Source organism: Apis laboriosa, unplaced genomic scaffold, assembly GCF_014066325.1.
Source record: "Apis laboriosa isolate Shangri-la unplaced genomic scaffold, ASM1406632v1 scaffold14409_cov159, whole genome shotgun sequence".
Taxonomy (NCBI): domain Eukaryota; kingdom Metazoa; phylum Arthropoda; class Insecta; order Hymenoptera; family Apidae; genus Apis; species Apis laboriosa.
In genome coordinates, this window is record NW_025221511.1 from 310,394 (window position 1) to 332,933 (window position 22,540).

Here is a 22,540-nt window from a genome sequence, read left to right on the forward strand (position 1 = left end):
AGAGAGAGAGAGAGAGAGAGAGAGAGAGAGAGAGAGAGAGAGAGAGAGAGACTATAGAATACGTGGGGATGGAGAAGAGGATATATCGATAGTGGTAATGGTGGCGGTAGCGGTGGTGGTTAACGAGGAGGAGTAGAGAAACATTAAGCAGAGGGAAGGAGGGAGGATATGGTGGAACATCGGTTTGCTTTGCTCTTTCTTGAAAGGAAGAAGCGATGGAAGCTCTTAGGATGGCGGAAGGCAAAGAATCGGAAGGCAAGAAGAACTTAAGAAAAAAATAAGGAAAGAGAAATCAAGAAGGACAGAGAGATCGAGAAAAAGACGTAGAGAATGGATGGATGTAAGTAAGAGGGAGATCAAAGGAATTAGAAGAAGACGAAAGAAAAAAGAAAGGGGAGAGAGAGAGAGAGAGAGAGAGAGAAGACAGAAAATAGAAGAGTTAAAGTGATAGAGAGTAGAAAGAGACACAGTAATGGGATACCTCAGATACAACCAGCCACAGGCAAAGTAGATCGTATATCTGTCAGGACAGACCAATTGACGTCAAGAAATGAATGCTTTTAAGAAGGAAGATTTTCTATCTAGCTTGTACGAGTTTTGTTATTTTGTTCAAAAGTTGGAGGGACAGCGCAACGAGAAGCTCTACGAGGCGATCTGTGTGTAACATTATAAATATTCGGGCTACGGACCTGCCCGACTCAATGTATGCCATATCGATATATTACCATATCGGTGTATATATGTGTTCACGCGTGTGTGTTTATCAATTTTCAGAGAAGTTACTTACGTGGATTCCGAGGGTATCGGTTGGTCGATCAATTTTTCTGACACCGGTGGAGGTGGGTACGGTTGCATCAACGGCTGCGTCATTTCCTCGCCATCTAAAACGAAAGTTCACCGGTCGCAAAATTTTTATTTTATTTTTCGACGAACTCATTGGATGGTTATCGGACAAGTGGATCGCGTGCGCGTGATAAATCGAAAAAAGGTTTCCACCGATGAAACCGTCCTATGTGACACGAGGAATGAGCTCATGTGCTGGTGCATAGAAATGCAACTTATAAAACTTACATATCGGACAGGGGATATTTGTTTTACACTCCTGCTCGGTGTGCGGTCGTTCAGCGAGATCGCAGTCTTTTGAAATCGACCCAACAGCGTCCCTGCATTCGATTGTCCTCGTCCTGATTCCAGTACCACAAGTCTTGGAGCACTATCGATCACAATTGGCAAAAAATAAGTTTCACGTTCACGGCGAATGTCAGTTTATTTTCAACGACGAAAAAAATATAATATAAGAATTGAAAATTAATGAAATTTACCGAACCCGATCGATCGTGGAAACAGAGTATTTCGAAATTGAAACATTCGTGGAAATGACAACTTTCATTTTACACTCTGGTTCGTTTTCGACCACGAAGAAATATAATATAGAGATTGAAAATTAGCGAAATTTATGAACCCAGTCGATCGTGCAAGTGGAGCATTTCGAAACTGAAATGTTCATGGAAATGGCAACTTTCATTTTACACTCTGCTTCGTTTTCGACGTTTTATTTCGGGCAATGTGAACAGGTTTAGTTGGAACACGGTTTTCACGGTAAGAAGGGAATACGAAGCGAGATAATACCAAAGTAGGTGCAGGATAAAGTCCATAGAAATAAAGGAAAACGCGAGAAAGGAAAGGCAGAGCGAAGGAACAATAAAGTTTCGTGACGCCACTGTGGAATCTAATTTCGTATACTAACTGGTATTTGCAAAGTTCCATTCTAACGTTCAAACAATTTAAAAGGTTCTCCTAGAGCGACTCGAATCCTCGAAGATCGTTATCGAGGCGAGGTCTGCCGCAAAATGTTAAAGAATAAAAAAAAAAAAGAACGGATAAAAATATTTTTTAAAAATAATAAGACTTTTCGCTGAATTGCAATTTTTTATCGCGATACATTTGCTCTTTATTCAATTTCGTTTTTTTTTTTTTTTATTTCCATAAGTAAGCTTTTAAAGAGCGTATTAAGCGCGAAAGAAACCCCGGTGAAACATTTTTCAAGTTTCGAGAAGCGAATTTCTTGGTTCATTATCTGTTGAATGTGTGGGTTACACGTACACGCGATGTGACATGCAGAAATATCGAACGAATTTCCTCTCACCGTGTTGTAAATCCGGAAACAAAGAACAATGGCCCGACCTCTTTGCTTCCTGTCACGAAAGATATGAAGTAATTGCTTCCGAAGATCGTTTCTGACGTAGAAACTTTATTTTTCAATCTTTTAGTTAAAAGAAATCTTCAGAAAACACGATGACATTGAGATAATACGATAAAGAATAATCGATTGTCTTTTTATTTCGATTATTCTTCTAACTAGTCAGTACCACGTCAAGTTATATTTATAACGTTATAATAAGTTTGAATCTTAATCGTATTCGAAGAAAAAAATTCGATAAGGAAAAGCGTTGAAAAGTTTGATCGAATCGAGACAAGATGACTGACTTCCTTATTGCGTCTCTCTTTTATCCGAAATTGATCAGATTTATTTCGAATCGTAGCCGAATCTACGAGTGGCAGCTACCATTTTCAGCGTGTTGGTTGTCGCTGAGAAAGAGTCGAAAGGCGGAGCGTGCCGGTGGTAGTCTCAAACTTCTCTCAGCCAGAATAAAGTCTGTTGATCGGGAAAGTAAGAACTGGGAACGGTCTTGGAACGGTTTAAAAGCGCGAGTGAAACGGAGGGAACGAACAAAAAGTCCGGACACCGAAGCTATCGTTCAAGAGTCGAAGGTGGAAAGGTGACATGAACGAGAAAAGCGGAAATCCATTCGACTTAGCCACTCTGCTTTCTCCTTTGCCCCTATTGTTTGCTTCCAACCTTATTCCTCGCGTCTATCCTTCCTCTATTTATTTCTGATTTTTTTCTTTCTTCCCGCTATCCGCCCTTTTATCCATCCACTTCATCCATCGTTTGCTTCGTTTCATCCCCCTCTTTGTTTTTCCATTTGCTTCACTTACACTTTAATTCCATCAAGCGATTCATCCTTTCGCAAAATCACTGTTTTCGCTTTTTTCTCTTGGCTCCTCCTCTTTTTTTGTTCCACTTTACTTTCACTTCGTCTTCTTTTTTCCCCCTCATTTCCTTTCTCTGTTTTCCAACTTGCACCGAGTCTCATATATTTCTTGCGTTCCCTTTTCCTTCACCCCTGCCCTTTCTTCTACTCAGAAGCATCGAGAAGGAGGTCCGATATCGTGGAAGTGCTTTAAGGAGCCCTGTGCTTTCAGTTCAATATTTGCATGGCTCCTCAGCTCACAAAAGAGAGAAATCTATCAATTCCTGTCTTCCGGTGGTGGCTCTTTCACCCTCTCTTCTTCCTCTTTCTCTCTCTTTCTCTCTCTCTCTTTTCCCTCTTCTCGTAGCCTCGGATGAAATCATTACCGTGCTGACGGGTATAAGAGGGCTGCCTTTATGTATCGTTGGCAAAAGGATACCAACGACGCCATCTCCTCGCCTCCTGGCAGCTTGCACCGTTTCCTTCATCAGCCATACCGGGACTATTGTATATCGATCAAGCGTGAGATGAACCGTAAATCATGCTTGCACACATTTTTCCTTACACGTGACTAAAGATATTTTCGTATCTTTTTCTATTTCCTCTTCTCTCTTTTCTTTTGCTATCATGTCTGACAAAAACGTGATTTTCTTACTTTTTTTAAAATCGATGAGAATACGTAGTCATCGAAGATTTCGAGTTCCGATCCGAATATATTTTCTTCCTCGACACGAGTTTATGAATTCCGTTCTGAGTATCCTGTAAGCATTTTTACCAGTGAAAGATAGAGGCGCAGCTGTGATAAATATCGTTCTAATACACCCGTTTTACGACTTCTTTATTCAGCTGCGAGCTCGTGTAGCGAGAAAGGCGATCCTTGTTCGTATCGATCGCGGAATGAAACGTCATAAATCATATGGACCCTTTACTTCATATACCTACGTGACTAGATTCCTCGCACCCCACAAGCACCCCTTATTGTGCGTAATAAACCTACACCCTACCATCATTCAACGATTCCATCTCGAAGATCAATGTCCAGAATATTTTAACACCGCTCTCTCTCCGTGCCGAGTGTACTTCACCCTCAACATTTCGTATTTTTCATACGCGTGTCGCTAAATTTCCCATACGTCTTAAATTTTCCATTCGACAAAACGTGTCCCTCCATTCGGATCTAACAGGCAAACAATTCCACATTCGTCGCTTCGAACTGAATTAAATTAACAAACGTCTCGAGAAACGTATACACTCCGCCAAAGGAGAAAATAAACTGGGAAAGACACGGAGGCGAACCGGTAATCTCCGGAACAGTGGAAGAGGAAACGAAATTTAGCTTTCAATTTGCACCCGGCAATTTTCCCTCCCTTTGTTTTTCCCATTCCCATCCTTCTTCCTCCCTATCGAGGACGCGAATCTTGAAATATATTCCGAGCTGGGAAACGACGAAGCTCCGATTGTGGTCGTTACGGACCACAACCAGCCGATTATGAGTCCGCACGATCCTCGAAATACCGGCGCGCTTTTTACCGCGCGTATCGAAGGGGAGTAACAGTAATAAATACGTATCTGAGATGCGCGAGTGCATTTAGCGATCCTCATGAATAAAGCATAACTTTGCCTTGCCGGATCCCGTCGGGAATTCCGTTGATTTTTCCCACTTGGCGCGCACCGGATGGAAAGTTCGCTCGTCCTCCACGAGGACGAGGAAGGAGGCGTAGAGAGAAGAGCGAGGGGAGGGATGGAGGAGGGAAAAAACACGAGGTTCTCGTACAACTTGTCCCTTATTGTTGCGCCTCTTTGCACCTCTTATTGCAGTTTTATTCCTCCATGTTTCTCGAGGTTGCATCAACCGGAGGCGCGGGGATCGAGTCACCTTTCTGCCCAGGCCATTGCATTCGGGAACGTTTGCTTCACCCTTGTTTCGCGCCTGCCAGTCTGAGATACGATGTTGTAAAATTTTATCGTTCCCAGAACTTTCTTACCAGTTTGTTTCTGAATATAAACGAAACCGTCTCCCCTGTGGTGTTATTCCGCCAACTTTACTTTAATTTCTTTCACCGAAACGGCGTTATATCTATTCACATCTCCGATGAACGCGAATCCACCCTCCTCTCTCGTGTAGTGCAATTCTCTTAAAAGGGCGGCCGTGTTATATATATATATATATATAATTGGTATGATCTAAACTCTCGTAAATCCTTGTACGACTTGTGCTAATTTCCTACGCACTTCTCCTCCCTCACTGATCGTTCTCCTCCACAATGATCGTGGCCAATTACGGGAGAGATCGCGGAACGAAATCGAGTCCAAGTTTCACAATTATCGTACGCCCGTATATAACCGCGACAATGTACGAAAAGTTTTCAATGCATCGAGTTGAAACAGAATAGGAATGAAATCCAAGAGGCTTGGGAAAGCGGGACTTAAATTTCCATAAACGCATGAAATCGGACGTCCTCGAAACCAAATGTCTGGAATGGTTCCAGCAGATATCGCGCTTTTCAGGGCACACGGTTGTCCGACCGAGGCAAGAAATGGTAGTGGATAAAGTTGGAAACTATAAAGGGATGGGAAGAGAAGAGAGAAAGAGAATCGGTCATCGAGTATCGTGCCAAAACGAGCCCTGAACCTCCCGTAGGCGCCACCAGCTCGTTCGAACCTTCTACAATCTGCATTCTCTGTATCTGAATCGCATTTATTACGCATACGAATCTCGGTGGTAACCGTCGACCCGTGGAGTCATGGACTCCGTGCTGCATGCTGCAAACTGCAACGCACTTGGCGGCGAGCCTCTTGATGCCGCGTCTCGAATCGATTTGCACTCGCGCTTCCAGTGCACGTATATATCGTGTGCACTTGTATTCGTGCGACACGGTCTATGCACCTGTGTGTGTCCACCACGAATGCAATCGGCAACGATGAATTCGTCGAGCAACGAGAGGCATTTTCCACGAGAATGCACCCTCTTACCCTCTTCTTCTTCGCGCGCCTTTCTCGCTTTCTTCCGCCTCTCCTCTCGAACCTCTTATCGCGCCACTATTTTTTTCCACCCCTTCGTTTGTCTTCTATTCGCTCCTGGCTTCTCGCCTTTCAACCCTTACGAAATGTCTCACTGTTAAACGTCCCACAAAATCACTCGCGAATCTTCTCTTTTTTTTTCTTCTAACGTGTCTCTCGTAATTCATGCATCCCATTGTGCTCGGTTTTATTAAGATGACACGTCTCAGCAATGTGACACAGCTGGCAAAATTGAATTATTCCTATTATATCCTTCGATTCGAAAATTTTATGTTTAAATAGGATGTTTATTTCATTTAAGGCGATTTACCATTATTCTTTTCTTTCCCACTCCTCCATCCGTTAAGAATTACGTATTTTTCCCTTTCGACACGGACGCTCTTTCACGAGGATTCTACGAGAGAGGTGTATCCACTTTTTTCTTTCCAACAATACAAGAAATAAAGGCAGAGAAAATTCGAGGAGGAAAGAATCGAAGAGAGCAGGGACTAAAGTTATTTGAGGACTAAATCGTTCTGTTTGATGGCTGATGCGGCCTGGAACGTCTTCAAAGAGTCCCGAAAGAGCGCGAGGAGAGAGGCGGAGAAAAGGGAGACTCGCACGGTAAAAGAAGGAATTTCGCGTGGATACATTTGGAAGAAGAGGCGGAGGACGTAACCAGCGTGCGCGTTTATCTCGAAAGGGGAGGTTTGAACACGCCTCGAATATCGTCAAGGTGAAAATCTACCCTCGTTTGATTCCATTTTAACGCATTTAGCAAACATGTCGCCTTTTTCGCGAGTTATTGGTGGATCCACGGTAGCGTGGTTATGCTCGGTCGAATTCCTTCAGTTTCGCGTGAAAATCCGATTTCAACGAAATTCTGGCGCGCGACAAGCCAGACGAGGAAAGTTCTTTGGGTTTACTCGCGACGCTTTGCCGAGGCGTTAATGTCGTTAGGTAAAAGAGGGGAGAGAAAGAGAGAGAGAAAGAGAGAGAGAAGGATAGGGGTGGGTAAAAATGTTTGAGCAAATTAAGTGGTTTCCGACCACAGAAGAGCGGGACCGGATATAAAATTACTGGCGGGAAGGAAACTGTTTCGTGGCTCGTTTCACCGTTTGGCGAACCGAGAAGGGAAGGGAGGGAAAGTTCTAAAGGACTTTGAACGATGGTCTCCTCGACCCGCTAATTTTGTTGTGCCTTTTTTTTCTTCTTCTTCTCCTTCTTGCTTTTGCTGTCGACGATGTTTTCGGTTTGAGAGTTACTCCTTTTTAACGGACATTCGCCAAGTTTGCAACTTTCGAGTTTATTTCGAATTGAATATGAAATGACGGAGAATTTCGAACGTATATTCGACGATAAATCGAACGAATCTAATTTAATTAAATTTCCTTTGAAACGTTATTGAATATTTCTATGTAATTAATTACGATCGATTACGTGATATATAGGATATTCATCGTTTTAAACTTTTGCCACAGCGTAACGAGGCAAAGATAGTATTCTTTGTATGAAGCACAAGGAGGAGTAATCGTTTTATTCTTTCCTTTCTTCGTTTTTTTTTATATGTATATATATATATATATATAGAAATCATTCGACTGACATCGTTCAAAACTTTGCCCTGATCAAAGAGAAGAAACGTAAAATTGCATTCCCGTGGCTGCTTGGGCCAACGTTAACCCGCAACGAAACGCGATAACAAAACATCTGGCTCGCACAAAGCAAATTGTAGAACGAGTTTCATTTCCCTTTGCAACAATCAGCCCGACCTGTTTACTGTTCCCGGAGGAAATCGGATTTCCTGATACGAATAGACAGATATAACTAGATAGAGAAAGGTTACACGTTCGTCTGCCTCATCCACGAAGCCCGTTAACGTCCTTTTAAGAGACAAAAGGTCCGTCTAACTCGCGTAACGACGTTAATCCCGGCGGATAGAAATTATTCCCTTGTGCTTATTCGATGGGAAATTGTGCTCTCTTATCGCATGACTTGAAATCTTCCCATTTGAAAACAACCGTTCGATTTTCGAATATCTGATGGGAAAATAAATATATTACGACGTTTATAATGGGAAGAAGAGGAAGAAAGAAAGAGAAAGAGATCGTTCGCGAAAGGACCGCGTGCGTGAAATGAGTTCATAACTCCATCGATTTAGAGAGATTATTCTCCGGTGAAGGAGTCATCTTGACGCGATAATAAATATCGGTCTGGTTCAACCCTCTGTAGGGGGTCGAAAGACCGTCACACTAGGTGGCAATAAATACTCCTTTCCCCGTGGCATCTCCCTAAATTCCAACGTGAGGCGAATGACTCCACGCTCTGTCTGCACGCTTAACGCCCCTCCTCTACTCGTTTTGCATGTTCGCACCATGTTCACGCGCGAGCAGTTCCGGTATACCTGAGATTGTTTTGCACTCACCTCGCTCCATTTATTGGTCTCCCACATGGGACACGAGATGGTGTTGCAAGTTTCTTGGTTACGAGGCTTGTGCGAGTTGCTGCACTTGTGGTCGGGTAACTGGAACGATAAAGATTTAAACTTTCTTATTTGGATCGGTCTAAAAAAAAAAANAAAAAGAAAAAAAACGAAACAGATTTATTATTTTTCTCTTCATCGATTCGAATAATTGCGATACCCGTCATTTTTTTTCACGGATCATGATGCTTTACACGTATTATATTTTCTTATCGCGTGCGTGACATCTTCTATTACCGGGGAAAATATCATCTACTCGCTGCCGAGCAACTGTACAGGGGGATCAGCGTAGGAGAAGATGCAAATCCTCGCAATGCACGATACATCGTGTCTAACCATACGTATTTCTAGCGGTACGTGTGTTCCCAGCCGCTCTTGTGTCGAGTCTCGGATGAGAGGATTTTACGGTGGTTGACAGAGAACCGCGAGCGGCCCTTGCAGTTTAAACGAACCGAATTGGGTTAGGGTTCGCCGGGTTCGTCGCCAGGCCGACGTAGGAATGGACGGGCGGAAAGATGGATGGATAGACACGTATCTCTGTGACAATTCTAGCAGCCATTCTAGAGATCGTGAGCGCGTCGTAAAGCCTCAAAGGCGGAGGAAATTATTAACCTATTTATACCGGGTGTAACTCCTTTCGCGCGGACTCTTGGGATTTGTGTTAGAGAATTTCGAGAGTTCGATCTGGCGAATTACGGCCCGTAAAATAAAAGATACGGTGGAATGAAATTCCGGAGATAAAGTGGGTCGAATTTTCGATTACGTTATCGTTATCACGGCTCGCTTCGATCCTATCCTCGAAAGGAGGTATATATATATTCTTTCTAACCATAAATCCTGTGGACGTTGAAATTTCGCGAGAAACCGAATAGATTTTCTCGTCGCGTGGCCATGCGAATACGATGAAAATAAAATTTGATCGATTCTTCCGGCGCCAGACGGAGAGAAATTGTATACCGTTGTTGTTTCAGAGCAAAAGAAAAAAGGGGACGGATAAAATCCCGGCCAAAATCCTGGAATTTAATATAAAGGAAATATTTAAATTATCTCTATTTCGGCTTTTATTTACCTTCGTAGTCTCATTGCCGTTCTCCTCGGTACAGAAAATAGTTCTGGTCCTCGATCCACCCCCGCAGCTAGCGCTGCACATGCTCCACTCGCCGGCTACCCATCTAGAAATATAAAAAGAATCAATTCAAATGCTGGTTTAACTGGAATATAGGTCTGTTACATAACGTTCCGCGTTCATAAGCTTCGTACATCGTTATTTCCTCTTTTCGACGAACGTTAGAAGAATATTTGTGAACGAATGTTTTTCAAATTTTTTTTAACAAACGATCCGAATTACACGATTTTCGCGTGCATTAGAAACGAAAAAGCTCGACGGCCGAATTAAAAACCGAGACTTTTTTCCTATCCTCAGGTTGTCGCTCAGTTGGAAGTCATCTTTGATACCGCTGGGATTTTCCACGTTGAAAAAACTCGCGTACAAATTCTAGATGAGAGTACATTGATCGAAAATCGATACCTACAATGTTGTTAATTGTGTTTTCTATGAATTTTCGTTCGATGAATTTTCTGATTGTAAAGTATTCAACACACGATAACTTGGAATTGATAAAATAAAATATACAAAACACATTTTCTAAATATTTTCTCGCATAGAAATCGTTCGCGACACGATTGATTTTGATCAGAATCACGAAGAAAACAAATGTACGTCAATTTGAAGAAATAATAGTTGATGGAATGCGAATAAAAATACGTTAATCGCCATGGACTCTTTCAATTTCCCCTATATCGCGTGTTTGCAAGGTGAAAATATTCAAGGGTGGCCAGACGAATTCATCGATCGCCACTAACACGAAAGTTTTGCTCGATACTCGCCGACTTGCTCTCGTTTCTGTATAAAACAGCGTGTAAATACACGTCGATATCGTTCACCTAGTTTCTTTTTCTTTTTTTTTTTTTTCTGTTATTCGAGTATAAAAAACCATTGTAACGTTAAGAAAGCAAACGTTCGATAATAGATATTCTATTATCGATGATTCTTCTAATTTAGATTACCATTCCCATCGATTGTTTCGTAGATACCGAAACTCAATATACGTAATACATATATGCATTTTCCCTCCTACGGCGTAGAATCATCAACCACATGTTCAATTACTCTCTCTCTCTCTCTCTCAGTTTGCGCGGATTATATAGCCAATCTCTGTACGCAAACCTGATCGATCGATGTTAGTAGCTGGATCGTGAGATTAATCGTCAAATGTTCCGGAAAACGCTTAATGGAATTTAATTGGGCCTGTATCCCTAGCGCGACATAGAATAATAGCCGCTGAAGTATTCAGTGGCTTAATACACAGTTGCGGGTAGGCAGCGGTTTAGAAATCCCCGGTTCTCCTGGGGGATGGCCGAAACGTCGACCACTTGCACCGGCCGAACCGAATTAAACTAAATTCTCGGCCCGGCCAATTAGCACCAATTTAACGTTGACGAGACTACCTACTACTACATCGTTGATTTATCAATCTTTGCACCCTGTCAACCCTTGCGATCGCCCCCTTTTCGTTATACTCCTTGTTTCGATTTTTCACCCTCGAATTCACGATCAATCGCCCTGTCCCTTCGTTTCGTAACACAAATATTTCCGATTAACGAAGAGCGACGTTCGATAAATTATTCATGATCCAATTACGACGATTGTAACCTTATTTCGAGAACGATTTTATCGAGTTCCTTTTCGGTTTGTAAAATTTAACGCGGGAGACGTTCGATAGAATACTAAGATAAGTATTTTAAATTTTCCATATAAAAAGTAAATAAAATAAATAAAATAAAAAGTATTTTATTTTATTTTAAATTCGAGTTCGAACTGATTTTAAATTTTATATGTTTTGTCTTGTTTTTTTTTTTTTTTTTGCGTTAAAGCGAAAAATAAATCGTAATTTTTTTTCCCTAGAAGCTAGGGAAATCGTTGTCCGAATTGAAAACGAAAATGTGGCGCGAATCAATCGCGTGATTCGCCTCTTGTTGGAAATTAAACGATAGTTCGAGTAATCTGAGACACTCGAGATTCTGGTTGGTGCAGCGTTAACCGTGGTATTCTTGGTTACGTGCATCAAGAGGCGAAGTTTAGCTTGCATATAATAACGTTAAACGGCGACCCGGGAACAACGAGGAGAGCGAGAACTTGGTGGAATTTTCATAATTCAAGCTTGTGAACGTTGTTTGCCATTTGCCTTTGTGTATCGGGCGAAAATAAAAACGAAACTACTAATCCTAAATCCGCACAAAATTCTGAAGCATTAGGGGAAGGTTCGTTTTGTGATGCTCCGCCACGCACGACTGAAAGTAAAAAGCATGCTTTTTATTTCTACCCCGAGACGAGTTGGTTGAAATGCGCGAGTGCGAATTCACGGTTGAAACGAGAAATATTGTGGCGTCAGAAACGAAAAAATTCGTTTCCATTTATAGAATGACAAGATATTTTTCTTCAAACATTGAGCTTTAGTTGATTTTGTTGCACTTTGTTCTTGAAATTTCGACGAAAATAGGAGAAGTATTTTAATAATATTTTTTACTTAAATGAAATAAATTTCTCATCAAAATTCTTTGTTGTAGAATTAGAATTATATGGAAAAATTGTATCCTTCTGAATATTGTGTAAATAAATGTAAAATTTATCTAAGAATATAAACTGAAGGAATACAGGGCAAATTTAGAATCTTCAACATTAGTAAATATTATATTTCCAAAAATAAATGTATCAAATTTAATTCACCTCAAAACTTGATTAAAATTAAAACGTTATAATTCCGAGGATAATAATTTTAAGCATCGAATCTTACTCTTTAAAATGGTTTTTAAATTATTCCCATACGACTTCCGATTCCCGAGATATAATTGTATAAAGAAAAGGATAATTTTCACCATCTCTGTTCTTGTCGTTTATTTCATTCGCTTTGTTTCATGATCTGTTTCTGATCTATCTTAAATTCCAAACAAATACCAGACGTGATTCCTAGAAGAATGTAGTACGCATTTTCAGAAAAAAAAATGTCAGCGCGTATCCATTCATAATTTTTGCGCTGTTCTAAATGTTATAAATACTCTGAGCTCTTATATCTCGGCAATCGATTGAGATATTGGAATAAAACGAAAAGTGAATTCAATGTTATAGTTCCCTTTCTGTTCTGAATGGATTTTGACGAAAAAATTTATAATTTCTTCTTATTTTGAATAATTGTAAAGTATATAGAGACTTAATTATTTAATTTTAAACTTTTACATCATAATTTCGATCGCAAAACGAATAATATATATACATCGCGCTTTAACAAAGTATTACGTTTTATATATCTATTAAGAATGGTTCGCGGCGAGTTTTTTATCCAAATTTCGTGGCCGACGTAGTGTCTGCCTGTCTGGAAAACGATTCTCATCGGAGCAAGCTTTAAACCGTCGCTTTTTATCCCTCTTTTCCTTTACCCAGACAAAAGCCGTATCGTTCCAAGAACTAAGATTATGTCTTCGAAAAAATATTCCCGAGACGTTCTCCTTCCCTTTTCTCGTTATCCCGTCCGATCGTTACGCTTTATCGCGAACAATTTCAACCCTCTTCGATCATGTTATGAATCAGAGAAATAAATATGTCTTTCCGTTCATACCTCTTTACATACCGAATTTGCAAATTGAAATTATTCCTGTTCTCTTCCAATTGTTGAAATTTAATTTAAAGAAGAATATAACACTTAATTAACAATCTTTTCCAACCTTTCACAAGAGATAGAATAATATAACCCAAATATTTCTGAATTAAGAAATATTCTTAAAAAGAAATCTTAATAATCGTTAATTTTTACATTCGTTTCCCAAGTTTCGTATATTTTTCAGATTCCAACCAATTTTATCGCGAATTACGAGCATAGCAAGGCAAGAACAAGGCACACATTTTCGCGAACATGGAAACCGGGAATGTAGGAAATAAACCGATTCTTACTTCTTCTTTACGGATCGTACACGTTGACGAGAACACGGGACAACACGGATCATCGAGCGAATCGGAGGGTTGTCCCCACAATCGTGGAGAAAAGATTCGCATAAAAGTCGAACAATTCGTTTAAATAACTTTTTCAGGGACACGGAATCCTCGAGGATCGTCCGACTGGCTGCTATTTTACGACCGGTAGATCGTTTCGCGGAGTTACTCTTACGATTTGGATCGCGATCTCTGTAGGAAGAAGCGCGCTTTACGTCGACACGAGCCGTTTGCTTGTAAGAAAAACACCCATATCGCTGGACGAATTGTTTGTCCGACAGTCGGAGAGAATTCTCGTTCCTTCGGGCTGTTCGTTCACGGTTTTTCGACCGTGACACGTGAATCGACGTTTGGTAGAAGAATGGAGAGGAAAAAAAAAGAAAAAAAAAAAAAAGAAAATGAAAAATGCACATGACGCGAAATGAGTTCTAAGATGACGAAGACAAAGAGTATCGTGATGTTATTTTTTCTGATTACTTTTTTTGTAGTAGTTAATGAAAGGGACGCGTAAGGAATGTTTAAGGATGAAAGATAAAAATAAGAAGAATATTACTTCTTTCAGACAATCGACTTCTCTCCAACTTCGTAGATCGTCAAAAAGAAGATTAAAAAAATTCTCTCTCTCTCTAAAAATAAAATAAAAAGAAAAGAAATCTCTCGATGTATCAACAAAAATTCATAAGACTGTACATTTCACGGTCCATGTATTCAACAATATTAACTATAACGTAACACGTTCAACTATTAATTAAATTACTTCGAAAAGTAATTTTACTTATATTGGTATCGATAGCACGAAGTTAGAAAATCGTTTCGATATTCAGAAAACGATTCTAGCCAAAGTGGAGGAGGACAAGGGATAGAGAGTGTCTCGGATGGAGGGGACTGGAGGCTTGTTTTTCCAAGTCTCTTTCAGAAAGAGGCCTTCGTCGGGCTTTTGCTCTTTCCCACTCGGTCCGTCGACTAATGGCCGTTCACTCCGTTTGAAAGCTTCGGTCCATCGTTTCCAAGCCCCGATATTACGAGCCTACATCGGCCATCGTATCCATTTGTACGCGGTTTCCACACGCATGCACACGTACACGCCATCACCGACACGGATTGTCTAACAATAATCGGGACTGGTTGCTTGCTTTGTCCGCGGCCGCGGCGAGGAAATTGGTGAGAGACGGAAGATTGGCCGGCGTTAATCCCCAAAAGTGGGAGAGTTTCCGATTTCACGAATGGAGCACGTGGAAAACGCGAGAATTTCGAGCAGCTGTTCGCGAACGTGTTCCCCGAGTCAAACATTCTGATCGCGTAAAATCGAAACGCTCGATCTCGAGCCTGCGCGATTAGAAAAGCTTTAACGAAGTTCCTGCCCATTGCTTTGAATTCAAATCGACACCGCGGCTTAATTGAATGTTGAGCGTTTGGATTACGAGTATATACATTCCGATAGATGAGATAGTCTGCCTCGATATCGTTGCATTTTCAACATGGTTTCAATAATCAAGATTCAAGAGATTAGTGAAGAAAACCGTAGATAGATTCGCGGGAGCTTATTATGCAAATTTAGAGATTTAACAAAGTATACGTAAAAAATCGTATCTAATATTAATAGTACTATCCTATAATAAAAGAAACATTAATACCATCGTATATTAAGAAAGTGTAATATAAAAGATTGAATCATCAGCGTTTCAAATCGTGGCCATCGATCGAAAGTCATCGATCTCTCGAATGAAAATATATCAGATCGATTCTTTTTCTCAACGATGACAGTGGAAGAGAAATGAATAGAAATCCAGACATCGAGGATCAACCCTCGATGGAGCTACTTTTTTGTAACGAACGCGATCCACGACGTAAAAATCGGCGAACAATTTGTCAGAACGGAGCGTTCTTTGTGTTCGTTGGTAGAATAAAAAATAACGTTATCCGCTTCGATACGAAAATCCACGGTCTAACGTTCTTTGACGCGTGCACGCAGGCCAGACGTCAGGAAAGTACTCACTTTGCGGTGCAGGGGTGCGTGTTGCACGGCATCAGGGTCTTCTCCGGTCTGTTGTCGGGATCGCAATAGCTGTCGTCTACCACGCTCTCGTCTGGGCCGATAGCCTTGCACACAGCCATAGCAATCTTGAAGCCTGAAAAAGAAGAATCGTATTTTACCTCGTGATCGGAAACAGCTAAGCGAGGCTTGAAAGGTAAAAATAAAATCTTTCTTCGAGAGGATCGCGATCTTATTCAATTTGTGATAATAACAATATTATTTTAGGAAATAGATATAACAGTAAAAATTGACTATTGATTGAATCTGACGTAGTAGTATTTAAGGAACTATTTGCCGATAATGACTAAGATTATTGTTATTCGCGTCTAAAATGTAGAGCAAAATGTCATTTAAGTGACATTTTTTCAATAAAGTTTTATGAAGCTTTTTATTTCCATCCCTGGTGGACAGGCGAAAAGATATGTTTATAAAAATGTATGACCGCTAAATTCAAGACAATAGAGAGCATGAAATACTCTCTATTGGACGATGAATCTCCATTTCAGAAATATACTCGAATCCTCTCTAAATCTTTATAATATTTTCTACTTTACAAAATCGTATCTTTAACTTAATTCCGAACATTCATTTTAAATCCAGTTTCAATTTTAATCGCAAAGAAAAAAAAAGGAAAAAAACAGGAAAAATAAAATTTTTCCATCGATACTCTCGTTACTTATTTTCGTCTGAAAAACAACCAGAAACGAAAATGTTCGAGCGTCTCAAGGAGGAAAGCAATCTCGACGCAAACGTATCGAAACGATGATAGATGGGGAAATCAAGCTGTTTAAGTAGCCGTTATTAATTTCGGGAAAAGGGTAAGCGTTTAACGATTCGCGGGGCTCAAAGTTCATTAGAATTCATTGCTCCCAGATTCGATGTAAATGGACTAGCCGGCGGTGAACTAATTGTAAGTGCTCCAACCGAATGAACTTCGTAACCAACCACTCACCTCCCCCGCATGATTTCGAGCAGGCGGATATCGATTCCAAACTCCACGAGTATCGCGACTGGCAGCTCGATCCGTTTCCTCCGCACACTCCGCAGGGATCCGTGTTCTTGTTGCTGCCCACTCGCAGGTCGCAGCCGACTTTCTGAAACAGAAATCGCCCAGGCTTGATTAATATTACGTTCAAAATCCTCTCTTTTGACCCGCTAAGCGTTTGTCCTAGCGTTTATGGTCAGTGAAATACCTCGCGGGATAATGTGGCTCCCGAGATATATATACATATATATAATAGGGATGAGATGATCTTGGATATCATTTAATTAGCATACATCGCTGGCGATCAGATAATAATTGGAAATTTTTAGTTTAATTCTGAATTGTAATCGATGTAGGAATAGATCTAAATTTTTGATATAATAATTTTTTCATTGTAGAATAATTTTCTTTAGCAATTTAGCATTCACTTTTTCTTAATAAGTAATACGATTTAAAAAATAAATGAAACGAAAAAGAAAGAATAAATTTAAATAGAAATTGTTTAGATAACGATATTCAATAATGGACAGTTAAAAAATGCAAAGAGGAAGTACAAAGTGGTTAAAATCTTCAGCTATTATTTATACTGTATATAGAATTATTTGAGAAAAAATTGGCCTGTAAAAATTTATCTTTTATCTTTTCCGGAACATTCCTATTAAATTTGTCAATGTTCTCGCAACAAAGTCTTCCCCTCTTCGAATGAAAGGACAAATAAAAAGGTGGAAATCATTTCCTCCATTGATTTTTCATTGCTTCGATTCCAGATCGTTAAGTATCGATGCGTAATCAAGTAGATAAGTGACAAATACCGTCGTAAATCGGTACTTAAACTCGAAGGTACACGTTAAATCTCCGTTTAATAGCGACTCAAAGCGATTGATCCTCGAGGGCGCATAATCTAAAGACGATCCTGCTCTATGTCACGCACTCTTGGGAAGAGGTTCGCGTTGCAATAAACTCTAATTCAGTCTCTTGGTATCGAAGCTGTAAACAAATTTTCGTCTCGATAATGTAAAACACGTTTTCTCGTCAATCTCTTCTCCCTCCTTTTCTCGAAGGAAGGAGCGATTCGTACACGTCGATCAACGCCTCACTCTTATCCGTAAATAGAATACGAACGAATGATAGTAGATATCGTGAAGTTCTAGTCTGTCGAGGCGTCAAAGTGTGAAAGATTAATCAATGAAAGACGAAAAAAGATGGAGTGCTGGATGTCACACTCCAGATTCTGAATGCGACTGATGCTGCTGCTGCTGCTGCTGCTGCTGCTTGTCCTGTACAAATGCACTTTTCAGGAATAAGGAGGTGGAGAGAAAAAAAAAGAAGAAGAAGAAGAAGAAGGAAGGAGGGGGAGAAAAAAAAGAAAAAAGAAAAAGAAGCTGACGTCGATTCGTGACCTGGCTCGGACGGCAAACTGATTTGTCATTCAGGTTGCATGGAGGTTTGCTCCGAGGTCGGGAAGTACATTATTCATCCCTTATCCGGGCGAGAAGAGCGAACGAAACTGGTGGTAAAGGTGGCAGCCAAAGACGAGACGAGGAAGGATATGGATGGGGGGATGGATGTAAAAAGGGAAGACACGAGCCTAACGAGATCCTGGTCGATCGACGGGGGTAATCCAAGATTTTGTCAGATTACGATCGATTTGAATAAACGTTTACATCGGATCACTTTCGTTATCCTACTCCTTATTATACTTTTTTTACTCGTACAAAATTATCTAAAATTGATTTACTCAGTCTTTTTGTTAACGTAAACTCGTGTAATATAAATTCCTCCGCGCTGACTGAATTCAATATACCAGATGATGCGATACTATGAGTATGTTCTTCAAATGCGATACCAATATGGTGGAATGGAAGAGCGCATATAGCGAGTTTCCGAACGGCTAATATTCAATTGGAACGATCGAGCAAGAATTTTTCGAGAAATTCTGTCAATTCCCTGTCTCGCTTAAGCAAAAGCTGGTGCAACGTGTCTTTTCATCACGGGAACACGTTCGCTGTACGCCGGCATTTAGAAACAGCATTTACACTTCAGCGAAAATTCTTCGACAGTTGGAAGGTACGTACAGTTCCATTCGCGGAATTCGCGTTGGAAAGTAACTTTGGTGAATCATGTTTCTCAACGAGAAGAAAAGAAAAAGAAATTTAAAAAGGACCAAAGAAAAAAAGAAATATCAAAGAAAAAAAAAGAACAGAGAAAAAAATGGGTTGGAGAAAAAAAGGAGCGAGAGAAAATGTTGGGAAAAGAAAAACAAGAGGAAAAAGAAAGATTAAAGAAAGAACTTGAAGTTTACTTAATCGCGCGAACTATGATTTAACGGAACCACTGAATAGCGTTGCAACTTTGGTTCGAAAAAAAGAAAGAGAAAAAGAAAGGAAAAAGCTCGAACAGGCTCGAGAAATCGAATAGAAACCGAACGAGCGTTCGGTGATACCGTGACAGGACGAATTGAGATTTAATTTTACACGAGGCCGAATTCGTTCCGCGACCTTTCTTTCCACCATGCATCGATGCGCGTGTGTATCCATTGTACAGCTGTGCGAGAGGTCGGCCTCGTGTACCACCACCGGGATTTCGAATGGAGTTTAAATCTGGGTGGTACGCGATTTTAACAAACACGAAACAACCTTTCCTCCTTTCCCCCCCATTTTTTTCAACCGTCCCTTTTTTCCCTTTCCTCCTTTTTCCTCTTTCTTTCCGATGACTCGATTGTTTAACCTCGGTTACGAAATAGAATCTCAGTCGTCGTTCGAGGAGCGGTTTTAATCGAGCGCGCTCGAGCCACGACGACGAAGACGATAAGATTTTCCGATCATTTTTATTTCAGGAAAGTTTGACTCGAAGTATATTCAACGAAAAAATCAAATTACAAATACTTTGAATACGCGAGTTATTTCAAAGCTACTTTTTCAAATGCAATCTACATTTCAAATACACTTTTTTCGGTCGGAGTTTTTGAGTGCTTTCGAAAAAAAAAAAAAAAAAAAAAGAAAAAAGAAAAAAGTGGAAAAAAGGAAGATAGAAATCAATCGAGCGATAGAGGCGAAGAGAGTAAATTGAAAATAACTCTTTATCTCGAAACCCCATTTTGGGCGTTTAAAAAATTCATAGAGATTCTCTCCCAGTTGGCGGATCTCTACCGGACGAAGATTTTTAGATTCTGTCAGGGACAAATGTGAAAGGGACAGGTCGCACGCGTATGACATATTCACATGTACGTACTGTGTCCACAGCACACGCGAGCGCGAGCGCGCAAACAGAACGGAAGAGACACACAATACGGGCGTTCAGGATTAGGTTTACTTTGCCCGAGAAGTGGAAACCTGGAGCGGAGCCCCGTAATTGAAGGATAGGACCATCGAAGCAACCGGTTATTTCTCTAGGTAAACAAGCCAAGAGAAACGGGCAGCCGGCCGGGCGTGCAAAATGAAATATCGTGGAACTTAAACGGCGCCGATCTTCCTCTCTCCCTCCGGCTATGCTTACTATCCACGCTCGATCCGTGCAAATAATACCTTTAAATCCAGTAAATACCTCGCCAATGGCCTCGTCTATGAAACGGGAGATATGAGCACTCGTTTTGAAACACCACCGGAGCTATTCTTCGTGGAGAAACTTGCGAATAAATTAACGCGCGCTTCTTTCGAATGGAATTCGATGTTTACACGATCGAACGCTTAGAAAGGAGGATAATTATTCTCCGCTGTTCTATCCTCTGCTATGGCTTTCTAAATATTTACCTATTCCACTTGGAACGCGATAAAAAGAGGGGAGGATGAGGGGAGAAAAAAATCTCTCGCCCCGTCATTTTCATCCAATCGTTAGATAACAAGATCCTGGCCGAAAGGTAAATCGCCGATTTCCGCGACTTTTCGTCTCTCGGCTATTACGTTACGTAAATTTGACTGGAGTTCAATTATTCAAACCGGCTTTCAAGGTTCCATTCGGTACACCATCCACAGCCCTTGCCATCTACCGTTCGAGTTAGCCCATTACGCTCAATACACTCTTTTCCCCGCCACGAGCGCCTCCTCATCCCCTTCTCACTTCGCTATCCACCATCGTCCCCCATCCGCCAGATCTTCTTTTCTCTACATTCGTTTCTGCCTTTTAACATAGTTTCCCGGAGAATGGGATTTCCCGGGGTGCAGACGGACTCGATCACTTTGTCCGCCTTATTCTGCCCGGTTTCACTGAAACGATGGAATTTATCATCGAGCCACCGAATCGCTTCTATATCCTTAATTTCTTTTTCCTTTTTTTTTTCTTCTTCTTTTCTTTTCTTTTTATTTGCATCGAGTTGTTCTTTAGAACGAAGAGGATATTATGAGCCTCGTATTGTATCGTGGATAATCTTCAGAAGGGTACTCGTCATTCTTTTTCTCTCTCTCTCTCTCTCTCTCTCTTTTGAGATACGATTAAGGGTATTGCATTTATCTTCTACTTTTGTGAATAAATTATTATAATTATGAATTTTCATGCTATTATTCTAATTTATATCCCCTTTTATTGATCTAATTTATACAATAGTTTGGACAATGAAGTTATTCATAGAATGTTTTACGTTAACTCTTTGCTTCCATTTTCTTATTGTTTTCAAGAATAAAGAAGAAATAATTCTGTAAAATTGTAAAATATATCGTTTAACAATAATCGATAATTTATAATTAATAATACAATATATCGAGCTCAAATAAACAATATTAAAATTAACGAATAAATTCGTACGATGACAATAAAATTTGCGTGTACTCAATTACTGAAACGCGAAAATACTCGAGAAGGGGTAGGATAATATGGCGGGTCGATTTGCGTTACAAGTTATCCGAGCGTACACGTGGAAAAGCGCACGAAACGAAACAATTGGAGGAATTTCCGTGGATGGAAGACAAACTCTAATGAGTCGCGATAGCACAAAAGCGTCGTGCACTTATCGAGCGTGTCCAATGCGAGGGAAGGGAAAGCTCGTCGGAGCTTTAATAATGCAAAACCAGTTTGCGTTTACCAGAGCTCGGTTAGTGCTTAATTACGTGGACCCGTCTGCTGATTAGATATTGTCCTTCCAACTTCGCCGCCACTGTCGTCGCTATGAAATCCCGTTAATTATTTCTTGACGCCCCCTTAGACGTACTCGTGAATCGTCCCCGCTTCTCTAGTTTCTTCCTCTATCCCCCCGATCCTACAAGAATTTCTTGCAGCAGCATAGTATTTTCCCTCATCAATTCTTAATACGGTGTTATAATTTCATTTCGTGGAATTTTGATTCTTTCAAACGTGAAAATTTTGCCATATCATATTATTTTTCAACGAAAATTTTCAAGAACAGAATTTTCCGTCATCTTTCGTGAGGCATCTATCGTGTTTGGTCACCCGGTAGATGAAGCGGTAAACAATATCAATATTGGTAAACGTTACCTTCTGTTGGTGTTCCCAGACTTAAGGCAGCTTGCAACTACTTAAGGGGTTAATCGACGAAAGTAGCTCCCTCTCGACATGGCCTGTTTCTCGGTACACAGAGTCGTCAACGGTGTAAAGTAAGATCGAATTAACTTAATGGACGAGAAGTGCGGGCGTCTCGACGCACCCATGGTAAATATTGGCCGAGGACGAGGCGGACGACGCCTCGTTAGTTCGCATTTTCCTTGGCCGAAGAAAAAAGCAAAAAGAAAAAAAAGAAAAAAAAAAATACGTGCGCACAATCATGGGTAGAAAACTAAAAGTTATAAATAAGTTTGGAGTCCGGTCTGAGAAGAAAGATTCGGAGAAGAAAGGGAGGTTTGGAAAGAGAGGATAGAGGGGCACACTGTATGACTCCACCTGAGCAAATTTCTTCGAGTTTCCACCGGAACTTTCTTCCTCCTCGCCAAGTTTCGACAAGGGATGCAGCAATTGCGACTTAATTCTTAACCGACGCTTTCATCGTAATCCCGAGCCAAGGGCCTGGGCTACG

The 22,540-nt window shown here is 40.6% G+C and overlaps 1 protein-coding gene across 3 annotated transcripts in view; it reads right to left on the bottom strand.

Moving 5' to 3' along the window:
• LOC122721106 (protein madd-4) overlaps positions 1-22,540 on the bottom strand; it is a 188,293-nt gene that overhangs the window by 9,090 nt on the left and 156,663 nt on the right. For all 3 annotated transcript variants that reach the window (XM_043948388.1, XM_043948389.1, XM_043948387.1), the window contains exons 7-12: positions 16,549-16,690; positions 15,558-15,690; positions 9,587-9,689; positions 8,461-8,559; positions 1,072-1,213; positions 788-881 (exon numbers count right to left, since the gene is read on the bottom strand). In XM_043948388.1, coding sequence (XP_043804323.1) covers positions 788-881; positions 1,072-1,213; positions 8,461-8,559; positions 9,587-9,689; positions 15,558-15,690; positions 16,549-16,690 — 713 coding nt within the window. The remainder of the gene's footprint in view (positions 1-787; positions 882-1,071; positions 1,214-8,460; positions 8,560-9,586; positions 9,690-15,557; positions 15,691-16,548; positions 16,691-22,540) is intronic.